Raw genomic sequence first — 11632 nt, 5'->3', positions numbered from 1 at the left:
TACACATTACATCTGCTCTTGACTAGAGTAACCTCACTTCTTCAGCTCCCTCAGTGATTTGAGGGACTCATCCCCTTCTCTTTTCTTGCCTCCATTTCTAATAGTAGCGAGCTGTCACCTGGTTTAACATTAACATCAGCCAATCGTAACATTAACATCAGCCAATCGTTTACGCGATGATCGGCCCTCTGGCTTGTCAATCACTGCCATTACGTTCCTTGTAAGAGACGTGCGCAGATTGGCCCTCTGGCTTGTCAATCACTGCCATGACGATCCATGTGAGAGACGCGCGGCTGCGCGCTCCAGTAACTTTCCACACTCCACAGGCGCCGCATGCAATGTTTTTGTCAGGAGACAGGAGTAACAACTGCAGATTATGAGTCACCTGCGGTGAGTCCGAGATAATGAATCCACTAAGTGTGTGCGCGGCTTTAAGTGTAAGGACGATTATTAATGTAAATTGATACTTATGACTTATCGCGCTCAAACGCGTCCAGTCAGAGCCAGTTGCTTTCAGTCTGCGATTACAGTCGGTGTTCAAATTCCATGTGAAAGTATATAAATCTGCTTCAGGAGCAGGAAACAATCGCTGTATGTTGAGCACAGTCAGAATGTTTTAGCTAGTCGTTAAATGTGTGCCCTGCTTAATAACACCGCGAATGCCGGTGGTAAACACTCATGTTCCGATACTCGTGCACGAGTTTTGGGAGGCGTTCCCTCTAAATGAGCTGTGAAGGAGGGGGGTTGTTCTTACCCATGCGCTCATTTCAAAAACTCAGTCGACAAAAAGAACCTCTTTAGCACCTTTAATAATAAAACAAAAGGCAATTATTACTTATATCGCGATTCTGTCTATAACTAACAATTTTTTTTTTTTGACTATAAATCACTTTTTTTTTCTATAACTCACAATTGCAAGTTTATATCCTGTAATTGTGACTTTATAACTCCCTAAAGCACGTTTATATTACGCAATTTTGACTTTATAACTAGCAATTGTGAGTTTATTTCTGGCAATTCTGAGAAAAAAGTCAAAATTCGCAATTACTTTTTTATATTTTAAAGCTTTCATATTTTCTTGCAAATTCAAATAATGCCATTTCATGATACGCGCCTCTGGTTGGTCACATGACCGCTCCCACGTGACTGCGCTGCTCTTTCACTGATGAATAAAGGAAGAGACTGGAAACTTGAAGATAGCATTTATCTAAAACAGCACGTGTTTTCCCCCCATATCATTGACGCTTGAGTAAGTATGTAGAGATTTGGGAAAGGAAGTTCACTGTGAGGCGAGGTATTGATTAAGCAGATTGATTAACACGCGCGTTTGAAAATCTTCGCGTGCTGCAGCGAATTTCCTCTACCGTAACTAGTGACGAAATATGGTTGATGTTTTCTTTCACGGGTTATCTCAACAGCGTTTGTGACATTATTATTCGATTTCAGATTTGTGCCCGATGTGAAGGCATGATACTTTTGTGTTTAAACACGCAGAGGTGAATTATTTATTTTCTTTTGTGTGGACGTCAATACACTTTACGCCTCTTATTAGTTTATCAGTATTTTCCATGAGATGTCTTCGATCCCACAGTGAAGTCAAGTGTGCCAACTTTCTTTGTTTTGGTGTCAAGTTACTGAGTTTTTGGTATTGGTAGTTTAGTCGTGTGTGTGTGTGTTTGTGTTTGTGTTTAAACCATCAGTAACAGGACCTGTAATGACACCATCACAATGTTTTGACATTGTTTGGATGACACGTTAAGGATATAACAATTTTGTGTTCTCGATCACTGGTTTCTGGTCCAGAGAGGCAGTTTCCAGTAGATATATGTAAGGGTTCTAGTTTCCAATGTGTTGTTTACAATATTTATGCACACTTCCTTTCTCCTGTGGTTGGTGTAAACAGGTCATGAGTGATGGCGAGCAGTTTGAGCTGCCCATGAGCCAGGGCAAGTTTGAGCAGATTTGGATGGAGTTGTAAGTCTGTTTCACTAGAAAAATGAATCTTTGTTGAAGTCTAACAATAAAATGAATCTTTGTTGAAGTCTAACGATAAAATGAGATGTACAGCAGCACAATATGCATTAGTGACAAAAATGCATCATGCATGTCCATTCAGTCATCCATGTCAAGTTTTACATTTAATGTATGTCCTTTAATCTTTTCTTTTTATAGATTATTAACTTACAAGTGCATCCCCATTCATAAAACAACTGTTTTACGTTATTTCTTTACTTCCATAGAGGAGTTGGTGAGCTGATCAAGGAGCTGCCTCGTGCAAACAGTGATGCTTGGCTTTCTGCTGTAAGCTGGTGCTTTTATCTTTTTTGAGTTACACTTCAAAGTGGATGTTTTTTTTTTTTAAAAAAAAATGACTTACCAGATTTCTGCTACCAAAGGTCCAACAGTTGTTTTGACTGAAACTTAACTTCTGCGTTTATTTTATTGTTTCTAATTCTAAATTCAAGAACTGAATGAAGCATCAATTCAGACTCTTCACTACCACAGGCATTGCCCGATGGACCTTTCACAGATGGCTTTGACCTGGATCTCCCGGGGACCACTGACACTGCTGTTCCTGCACCTGATGTGACGCCAGTTGTGGACAACCTTCCACCTCCTGCAACTGTAGTGCCCTCCGTCTCTGACTATCCTGGAGAGTATGATTTCCAGTTACGCTTTAATCAGTCCAGCACTACAAAGTCGGCAACATCCACGGTAAGTGATGAGCGAAAGATTTTGAATATAAACAATTTTAAATGTACTTTTCTTTTTCCTCCCAAATTAGCATAATGTGAATGTATTTTCTTGACTGTAAAGGGTCATTGGAAATCATGTCAGTTATTTTCTAGAACTTCTAGATGTTCAGAATGTCAGTATATTAGTCGAATAGTATCAAAGTGTTTATATATATATATATATATATATATATATATATATATATATATACATACATACATACAGGGAGTGCAGAATTATTAGGCAAGTTGATTTTCTGATCATATTTTTTTCCCAAGCACATTTTACCAATTCCAATCCACATCAATCTTAATAACTACTATTAATATTGTTTTTAATCATTTATAAGTGATATATAATTGTTCATGAAGGCTGGAAATGAAAAAAGCCTTATATTCAGGTGTGCAGAATTATTAGGCAAGTTTTCTTTTACAGGCAAAATGAGCCAAAAAAGAGATTTAACTCAGACTGAAAAGTCAAAAATTATTAAATACTCATGAGAAGGACACAATACTAATGCAATACTAGAAATTGCAAAGTTAAAGCATGACCAAGGGACAGCAAAATGCTCATTGGGTCAGCGGGGTCAGACAAAAACAGGTGGAAAAGAAAAGACACGTTAACTGCAAAATAATTAAGAATTATGTGTGAAACCATCAGGAACCCTTTAGTCTCCAGCGCCACCATTTTCCAGAACTGCAACCTACCTGGAGTCTCCAGAAGTGTAAGGTCTCAGGATCTCAGAGACTTAGGTTAGCTAAAGAATCCTAAAAAATGACCCGCAGTTGATAAGAATCACAAGCTGAAGTGTTATAAAATACATGAAGACTGGGTTTTTATAGGCCTTATAAACAGACAGCTTGAGAGTGACTCCTGAAGGACCAGCACCACATCCTCTTGTACCACTGTTTGAAGAATTTATCTTCCAGAATCTGGCAGTAAGTTTTGGAAGATCATTTTTAGTCCATCTCTGCAAGACAGACATTTCAGGATAAGAGATAGACTAAAAGTGAACTCAAACACCTTACTGCCAGATTCTGGAAGATAAATTCTTCAAACAGTGGTACAAGAGGATGTGGTGCTGGTCCATCAGGAGTCATTCTCAAGCTGTCTGTCTATAAGCCCTATTAAAACCCAGTCTTCATGTATTTTATAACACTTCAGCTTGTGATTCTTATCAAGTGCAGGTCATTTTTTAGGATTCTTTAGCTAACCTAAGTCTCTGAGATCCTAACACCTTGCACTTCTGGAGACTCCAGGTAGGTTGCAGCTCTGGAAAATGGTGGCGCTGGAGACTAAAGGGTTCCTGATGGTTTCACACTTAATTCTTCACCTTAATTCTTAATTATTTTGCAGTTAACATGTGTCTTTTCTTTTCCACCTGTTGTTGTCTGACCCCGCTGACCCAATGAGCATTTTGCTGTCCCTTGGTCATGCTTTAACTTTGCAATTTCTAGTATTGCATTAGTATTGCGTCCTTCTCATGAGTATTTAATAATTTTTGACTTTTCAGTCTGAGTTAAATCTCTTTTTTGGCTCATTTTGCCTGTAAAAAAAACTTGCCTAATAATTCTGCACTGCACACCTGAATATAAGGCATTTTTCATTTCCAGCCTTCATGAACAATTATATATCACTTATAAATGATTAAAAACAATATTAATAGTAGTTATTAAGATTGATGTGGATTGGAATTGGTAAAATGTGCTTGGGAAAAAAATATGATCAGAAAATCAACTTGCCTAACAATTCTGCACTCCCTGTGTGTGTGTGTATAATATATATATATATATATATATATATATATATATGTATGTATGTATGTATGTATGTATGTATGTATGTATGTATGTATGTATGTATGTATGTATGTATGTATGTATGTGTATGTATGTATATATGTGTGTGTAAATAATATTAAGGGTGTGACGAGACTGGTATCTCACAAGAGATTGAGTTCACGAGACGAGATTTTTACACTATTTTTAAGAAATCCTCAATGGCGAAATACATGACTAGGAAAAAATCGTCTGCAGGTGTATTTGAAATGTTTTAACTAATCATCTTGTAATGAATGTCATTTTCTTTCTGATGAACACAATCAGAGTTATATTAATAAACATCCTGATATATCCAAGCTTTATAATGGCAGTGCACAGGACCAATGAAGTATGAAGCTCAAAAAAGTGCATGCATCCATCCATCATAAACATACTCCACATGGCTCCAGGGGGGTTAATAAAGGCCTTCTGAAGCAATGCGTTTGTGTAAGAAAAATATCCGCAAGGTGCTGTAACCCTCCGTCTTGCTGTAACTCTCTGTCTGTCTGTCCCACAGTATTCTCAGATACTGAATAAGCTGTACTGTCAGCTTGCAAAAACATGTCCTGTGGATGTGCTTGTGGGCAGAGAACCACCTCAGGGTGCCATGCTGCGAGCCACAGCAATTTATAAGAAATCGGAGCATGTTTCTGAGGTGGTGATCCGCTGTCCACACCACCAGAGTGTCGCTGAGAACAACGAAGGTTTGTGTGTTTTAAATACAGCTGAATTTGTGAGATTTTGAAAACGCATGTATACTCGCAATGGAATTTAGGTTGGCAAGAGAGCAGCATCATTAATGTTTAAAAGTATGTGTCACGCTATTTGGGAAGTATAACCATAACTTTTAAACCTTACATGTTTGTAGTTTTATCAAGCTTCTCAAATGGCTTAAAAACCTGTTTAAGGAAGAGCCAAAAACGTAAAAATAAATTACAAAATAATGTTAGACCAGGTCTCGTCTTGTTGAATGTTGCATGGGCATGTGTGTGTCCTGTATTGCAAATGAGGTACACTAAAATAATGAGAAAAGATGATATAAGAGCTGATGTTTGCTTCACTTTAACGGGATTAAACTAAATACTGAAGATAAGGGTGGACCAACTGTAAAAGTCTAAGAATCTACCCTGCATACCTGTCACCCATTAATGCTTGTCACTTTGCCTAAAAAGGAATTTAAAAATTATGCAATTTAAATGAGAAGTCTTATGAATTTGTAAGAACAAATCCATATTATACTGTATAATATAAGGTAATGTTAGATGTCAGCAATGCTAGTCAGTATTCATTTTGTCTATATTTATTGCCCTCTGCTCTTCTCAGGTGTTACTCACCGTAGTCATCTCATCCGTGTGGAGGGCAGTCAAAAAATCCAGTACCACGAGGATCCAAACACCAAGAGGCATAGTGTGACGCTGCCTTACGAGTCCCCACAGGTACATCAGAATTCAGCACACCGCTTAAATTCTTACATTAATGAATCAAGCATTTATATAAATGTATATAAAATAACCTGTTGAGTGTAACTTGGTGCTTCAAAAAATTATTGTATCAATTACATCATTACGCCACTAGGTGGTGACAAGTGACATAAAAAAAAAAGTATGCCTTTAAAACATTCATCCAAGAGGTTCGTTCAAAACCACCGATTCATCAAGTAATGAAACAAGTGAAGTCTGAGTTATTTTGATGTTTCATTCAAACAGATTTTTTTTTTTTTTTTTAATTCATTCAAATTAAACAATTTTAAATGGACTGCAGCACTTAACAAAAAAACATGTAATTTACTAGAGATTCTGACAAAATGTTAAGTTGTCTGTTCTTAATTATGGGAGAATTGTAATCTATTTGAAACACAAAAAAAAAATTGCGATTTTCAATTTATCCTGAACCGTGCAACTCTACTTTAATATATATGACAGTGATGAAAGAGATTGTGTCAGGGCACTTTTACAGTTACGTGGCTTTGACCTATTCTGTTTGGTCACTGGATATTTTACTGAAGCCCATGGCATCGTACCAGTAAAACTTTCATGTCTCTTGTATAACTCCTCACACTTGTAACTAAAAGTTACAAAAGCTAATTTGCATTTTACAGACTAATAAATAATTTCCTGGCAGGACAGTTTTCATTTTAATATGCATATGTTGATGAAACCTTTAGTAGATGCCTAGAAGCTCAGGAGTCCCCAGTTAAAGAACACGGAAACCTCTCTCATGAGAGGGAACATAAAAATAAATGGAGACATGCACTGTAACACCCAATTAGTTCAGAGTACTCAATTTTTGTAGACACCGATTACCTTACCGATTACCTCAAGTAAATCAACTCATTTTTTTTACGTAAACAATAATTATAAATTGTCGAAACTAAAAAATTATTTTTTTAACTTAATGTTTAAGTGCTCTGTTGTCTGGCTCGGCCAACTCTTCCTGGAATAAGCATAGAGGGTAAAACTGTAAGTTTAAAGGATTAGTTCACTTATGAATGAAAATTTCCTGATAATTTACTCATCCCCATGTCATCCAAGATGTTTGTCTTTCTTCAGTTGAAAAGAAATGAAGGTTTTTGAGGAAAACATTCCAGGATTTTTCTCCATATAGTGGACTTCACTGGGTTTCAATGGGTTGAAAGTCCAAATGTCAGTTTCAGTGCAGCTTCAAAGGGCTCTACACAATCCCAGCCGAGGAATAAGGGTCTTATCTAACGAAATTATCTAATTTTCTAAAAAAATAAAAAATGTATATACTTTTTAACCACAAATGCTCATCTTGCACTGCTCTGTGATGCGCCATGCATGACGTAATCAAGTTGGAAAGGTCATGCGTGACGTAGGCGGAAGTACCGATCCAGTGTCTACAAAGCGTAATTTGTAATTTGGACCTTCAACCGTCTGGAGTCCATTGAAGTCCACTATAAGGAGAATAATCCTGGAATGTTTTCATTAAAAACCTTAATTTTTTTTTTTTGACTGAAGAAAAAGACATAAACATCTTGGATGACATGGGGGTGAGTAAATTATCAGGAAATTTTAATTTTGAAGTGAACTAATCCTTTAACTTATGAGATTAAAACTAGATGTTTATATTTACTTCTACTAGCAGTTCTGTTAATGCACTGAATACTTACATTTCAAGTCTTGAAGAACTGTGGGTCGTCCTCACATATACACTGGGAGAGCACGCAGAGCTTTTAAACACAAATTAACATGTTAAACAAGCAAGCTAACTTTATTTTAAATACACTGAGGTAGTTGGTGTGGACGAATCTGAACTCACCGAAAGATCATAAATCATAAGATCATGTCATGCGTCGTCTCTGAAATCTTGCTGGTGTGTGTTGCTTTCTTTGATACAGTGAAACTCAGCACAAACCTAGAAAATCGCAAACACACACAAGCAAGTATATAACCAACAATGGATTTGGAAAAGAGAAAGACTTGTCTGTGTCCTGTTATCTGAGGAGACATCACACAACTTGTGTCAGTGTCAAGGCTCACTCTTTAGTATTCAGCATCCAGTTCAGCCTGCAATTAAAATATGTTTGTAACTTTACTACAAGTTTGTAGATTTCTTTTGTAAACTTAATTTCCAATATATTACTAAATTCATGCATGTGTATTAGCCTTAACCTAATCTTGGATGAAGTTTGTGTTAGCGGCTAGTTTTTGCATGTAGAAATGATATGTAGACCAAATAAAATCACATTTTAGCAGGGTCGCGTTTCCCCAAAAGCATCGTAAGTCTAAACTGATCATAGAAGCATTTGTCACAAATAGTCTCAACGACCGACTTAGCTCACGGTGCTTTTGGGAAACGCAGCCCTAAACAGTGCACTTAACAAGAGCAACATTCAAAACGTAGGACTGCGTTTACTGAAAAAAAAAAAAAAAAAAAAAAAAAAAAAACAGCTAATGTTAACGTTACTGCCCTGCTTTGACGTTGAAACTACACTGAGCAGTCACGCTAAAATAGCATTCAAAAGCACTGGGGAAATGCTGCACTTTACCGCGCTGTGTAAAAACAGTGTTTTCTCAAGCATTTACTCAAATGTTGAGTCACACAAATGTAATTGTTTTAAGTTGCATTAACTATGTAACAGTTTAATTGCATTGTTCACAATCTTTATAAGTTAGTAGTACTGTTCGGGTTTACAGTGTGTGGTTGCTGAATTGCTACTCCATGGAAAACATAATTCCTCATTGTTTGTATTTTGGCTTTGTCCCTCTAGCTGGGATCAGTGGCAACCACCATACTACTGAACTTCATGTGCAATAGCAGCTGTATGGGTGGGATGAATAGGAGGCCAATTCTCACTATACTAACCCTGGAGACATTCGAGTGAGTCCCTTTCTCCTCTTTTCTATTCTTTTGTCTGCCCTGGCAGCACTGGAGATCATGGTTGAATGTTTGGTGTTCTACGTTTACAGCGGGCAGGTTCTTGGTCGCCAATGTTTTGAAGTTCGAGTGTGTGCATGTCCAGGCCGTGACCGCAAAACGGAGGAAGACAACCTGAAAAAGACTAAAGGGGAGGTGGTTACTGGGTCAAAGAGAAGTAAGAGAAATTAAAAAATAATGAAAATAAGATGAATAACTCCCCCAACTTAGTTTTTCACAATTGCTAAGACATTTCTTGAAACCATTTTCTCCACAACTTAAAACACAAAACTACTGACGATTCTGGCAAAATGAGACAATTGCCTTAAAGGTGCTCTAAGTGATCCTGGGTGGAGTAACTTTCTGTTGATGTTCGAAGTGTTGTCAAACAAAACAGAGGCTAGCTAGACCCTCCCTCCTCCTCCTCCTCCTCCTCCTCCTCCCCCTCCCCTCCGTGCTTCCTGAAACAGTCATGAACGCGCATTTAAAATCATTCATGTCGGTTATTGGCTGGAGCGTGTTTATTATGTTTTGTGGTCCAGGCTGCACCAGTTTGTTTTTGTTGCCGTTTTTGGAGCTTGTGGCGACTACAGGGACCGCGTGTTTTTTTTTTTTTTTTTTTTTTTGCAGTGTGTTCAGGGGACAGGCAGCTAGCGGATAGTGAGGAGATGTTTGCTGTATGTGACAAAAAATGTTTTGGCCTAAAAACGTGTGACATCACTTATGCCAAGTTCAGACTGCACGATTTTAGCCCCGATTTTGGCTCGCCGACAGATGCCCGGAATCACAGGCAAATCGGTGCTCATTCACGCGAGTGACAATCACGCAGTGTGAATGAGCAAAGACGCGATCTGAGAGAATCGCTGACGAGTCGCCGACACCCGTGAGATATTTGGCATGCTAAATATCTGGACCTGTCGGCGATTCAAAATCCTGATAGAGGATTCAAAATCCATAGAGGATTCTGATAGAGGATTCAAAATCCAAGATAGTCATGCAGTGTGAAAAGAACAGTGACCTGACTACTTTGAAAATCATGCAGTCTGAACTTGGCTTTAGAGCACCTTTAAAACAAAATCAAGCAAAGCTTTCAGATGATACACGCATCAGTAAATCAGGGTTGCGTGTTATACCCGTACTGGGAAAATATTGGTATATATTTTATTTAAAATGGTATATCATGATATATAGGATGACTTGAGGGTAAGTAAATCTTGGGGTAATTTTCATTTGAAAGTGAACTAATCCTTTAACAGGGTGAGCCAACCCTACAGTAAACATACAAACACTATAGAGCATTTATTAGACACTACTTTAAAAAATTAGGAACACTGCATCTAGAGGATGTATTTACGGGGGGTATATTGGATGCAGTAAACAGTAAACAAACTTTGCAAATAAAATATTGTAGTTGCAAATTTGGGTGAATGTATTGTGACCTGCAAGTATAATATTGTAGGGTATTGGATTTCTGTATATTCAGCACTTCCATACTGTAAAAATGCAGTAGTCCAACTGCAAAAGTTTAAATAAAACTAAATCAAAAGCATATTATAGTGCACTATATATATATATATATATATATATATATATATATATATATATATATATATATATATATATATATATATATATATATATATATATATATATATATATATAAAAAATGGCAAAGCTGCAAAATCAAGGTCAGTGAGAGTAATTGAGGACTTTGTTTTAGCAATTGACAAAAATGGAAATATCCAACACATCCCAATAATATGTGCATTTAAACTTTTTTTTTGACATTATTTCTAACTTTTATCTCTTATACCTTTATCGCCTTAACCTAATTCCAGAGCGTCAGACTTCTGACCAATTAAAAGAGCCAGTCCCTACGGCTGATCTTGATTTTAGCAAGAGGATCAAGAATGACGATGAGGAGATCTACACTCTGCACGTGTGTAACGGAAATATTTATAAATTAACTTTTATAAAAGGACATTTCATGAAAATAATTTCGAGGTTTCTCCTTGCTTTCTAGGTGCATGGGCGAAAGCGTTTCGAAATGTTGAAGACTATAAACGCTAGTTTGGAGCTTATGCACATGGTGCCAGTTGCTGACCAAGAAAAGTACAGGCAAAAACGGTATAACTCCTGATTTTTCCATTTTGTTGGTGTCTGTTTTTTGTTCCTTGATGTAACACTAGTTAATATTTCCTCCTTTTTTAACATGCCAAATAAATTGTTTTATTTTTACTTACTTTAATCTCTCTTCTAGATGCGCCTCAAAATATGATCAGTCCAGTCTGCAGCCGAAGAGTGGCAAAAAAATCTTAAAAGATTCAGAATAAGTGACTTTAAAATGTTGTTACATTTTTCTATGCACAAATTAGTGTTCTGAAGGTGGGTGTGTACTGTGTAACCTGTTTTTTGTTTTGTTGCTTTTTTTTTATTTACGTGCCAATTTTATCTTTTTTTTTTTTTTTTTTTTTTTTACATGCCCAATATTGACTTTTTTTGAATATTGTTATTCAGGTAAAATGTTGTCTAAATTAATTTCCCTTCATCTGTAGATACACACCCTTACTGCCTTATTCCATTGTCACCAGTTTTTGCATGTTTATTCACACATGCAAAGCTTTACTACTTATATTTACTTCAGTATTTTTTTGTAAAACCAGCAAGGATATGTTTGTATAAATAAAAGTTTAAAGTTG

The 11632-nt window shown here is 36.8% G+C and overlaps 1 protein-coding gene across 2 annotated transcripts; it reads left to right on the top strand.

The window, feature by feature from the left end:
- Nucleotides 1-1096: 1096 nt before the first annotated feature.
- LOC125265599 (cellular tumor antigen p53-like) lies at nt 1097-11632 on the top strand. Of its 2 annotated transcripts, none has more exons than XM_048185908.1 (11): nt 1097-1249; nt 1904-1974; nt 2241-2301; nt 2506-2715; nt 5074-5260; nt 5880-5992; nt 8788-8897; nt 8987-9111; nt 10772-10872; nt 10957-11060; nt 11194-11632. In XM_048185908.1, exons 2-11 carry the CDS (start codon nt 1907-1909, stop codon nt 11264-11266), a joined length of 1152 nt encoding a protein of 383 aa, XP_048041865.1. In that variant the 5' UTR covers nt 1097-1249; nt 1904-1906; the 3' UTR covers nt 11267-11632. The 2 variants fall into 2 exon arrangements, with proteins under 2 accessions (XP_048041865.1, XP_048041866.1); XM_048185909.1 differs by lacking the exon at nt 1097-1249 and adding an exon at nt 1351-1496.

This window comes from Megalobrama amblycephala, linkage group LG3 (genome assembly GCF_018812025.1).
Source record: "Megalobrama amblycephala isolate DHTTF-2021 linkage group LG3, ASM1881202v1, whole genome shotgun sequence".
Lineage (NCBI taxonomy): Eukaryota > Metazoa > Chordata > Actinopteri > Cypriniformes > Xenocyprididae > Megalobrama > Megalobrama amblycephala.
The sequence above is the reverse complement of the archived record's forward strand: the minus strand, read 5'-3'. Positions and strand labels throughout refer to the sequence as shown.

Coding starts and splice junctions, on each gene's coding strand:
- LOC125265599 (XM_048185908.1), top strand. CDS start 1,907: ATGAGTGATGGCGAGCAGTTTGAGCTGCCCATGAGCCAGGGCAAGTTT. Junction 2,302..2,505: donor GTGATGCTTGGCTTTCTGCT/GTAAGCTGGTGC, acceptor TCACTACCACAG/GCATTGCCCGATGGACCTTT. Junction 8,898..8,986: donor CTAACCCTGGAGACATTCGA/GTGAGTCCCTTT, acceptor CTACGTTTACAG/CGGGCAGGTTCTTGGTCGCC.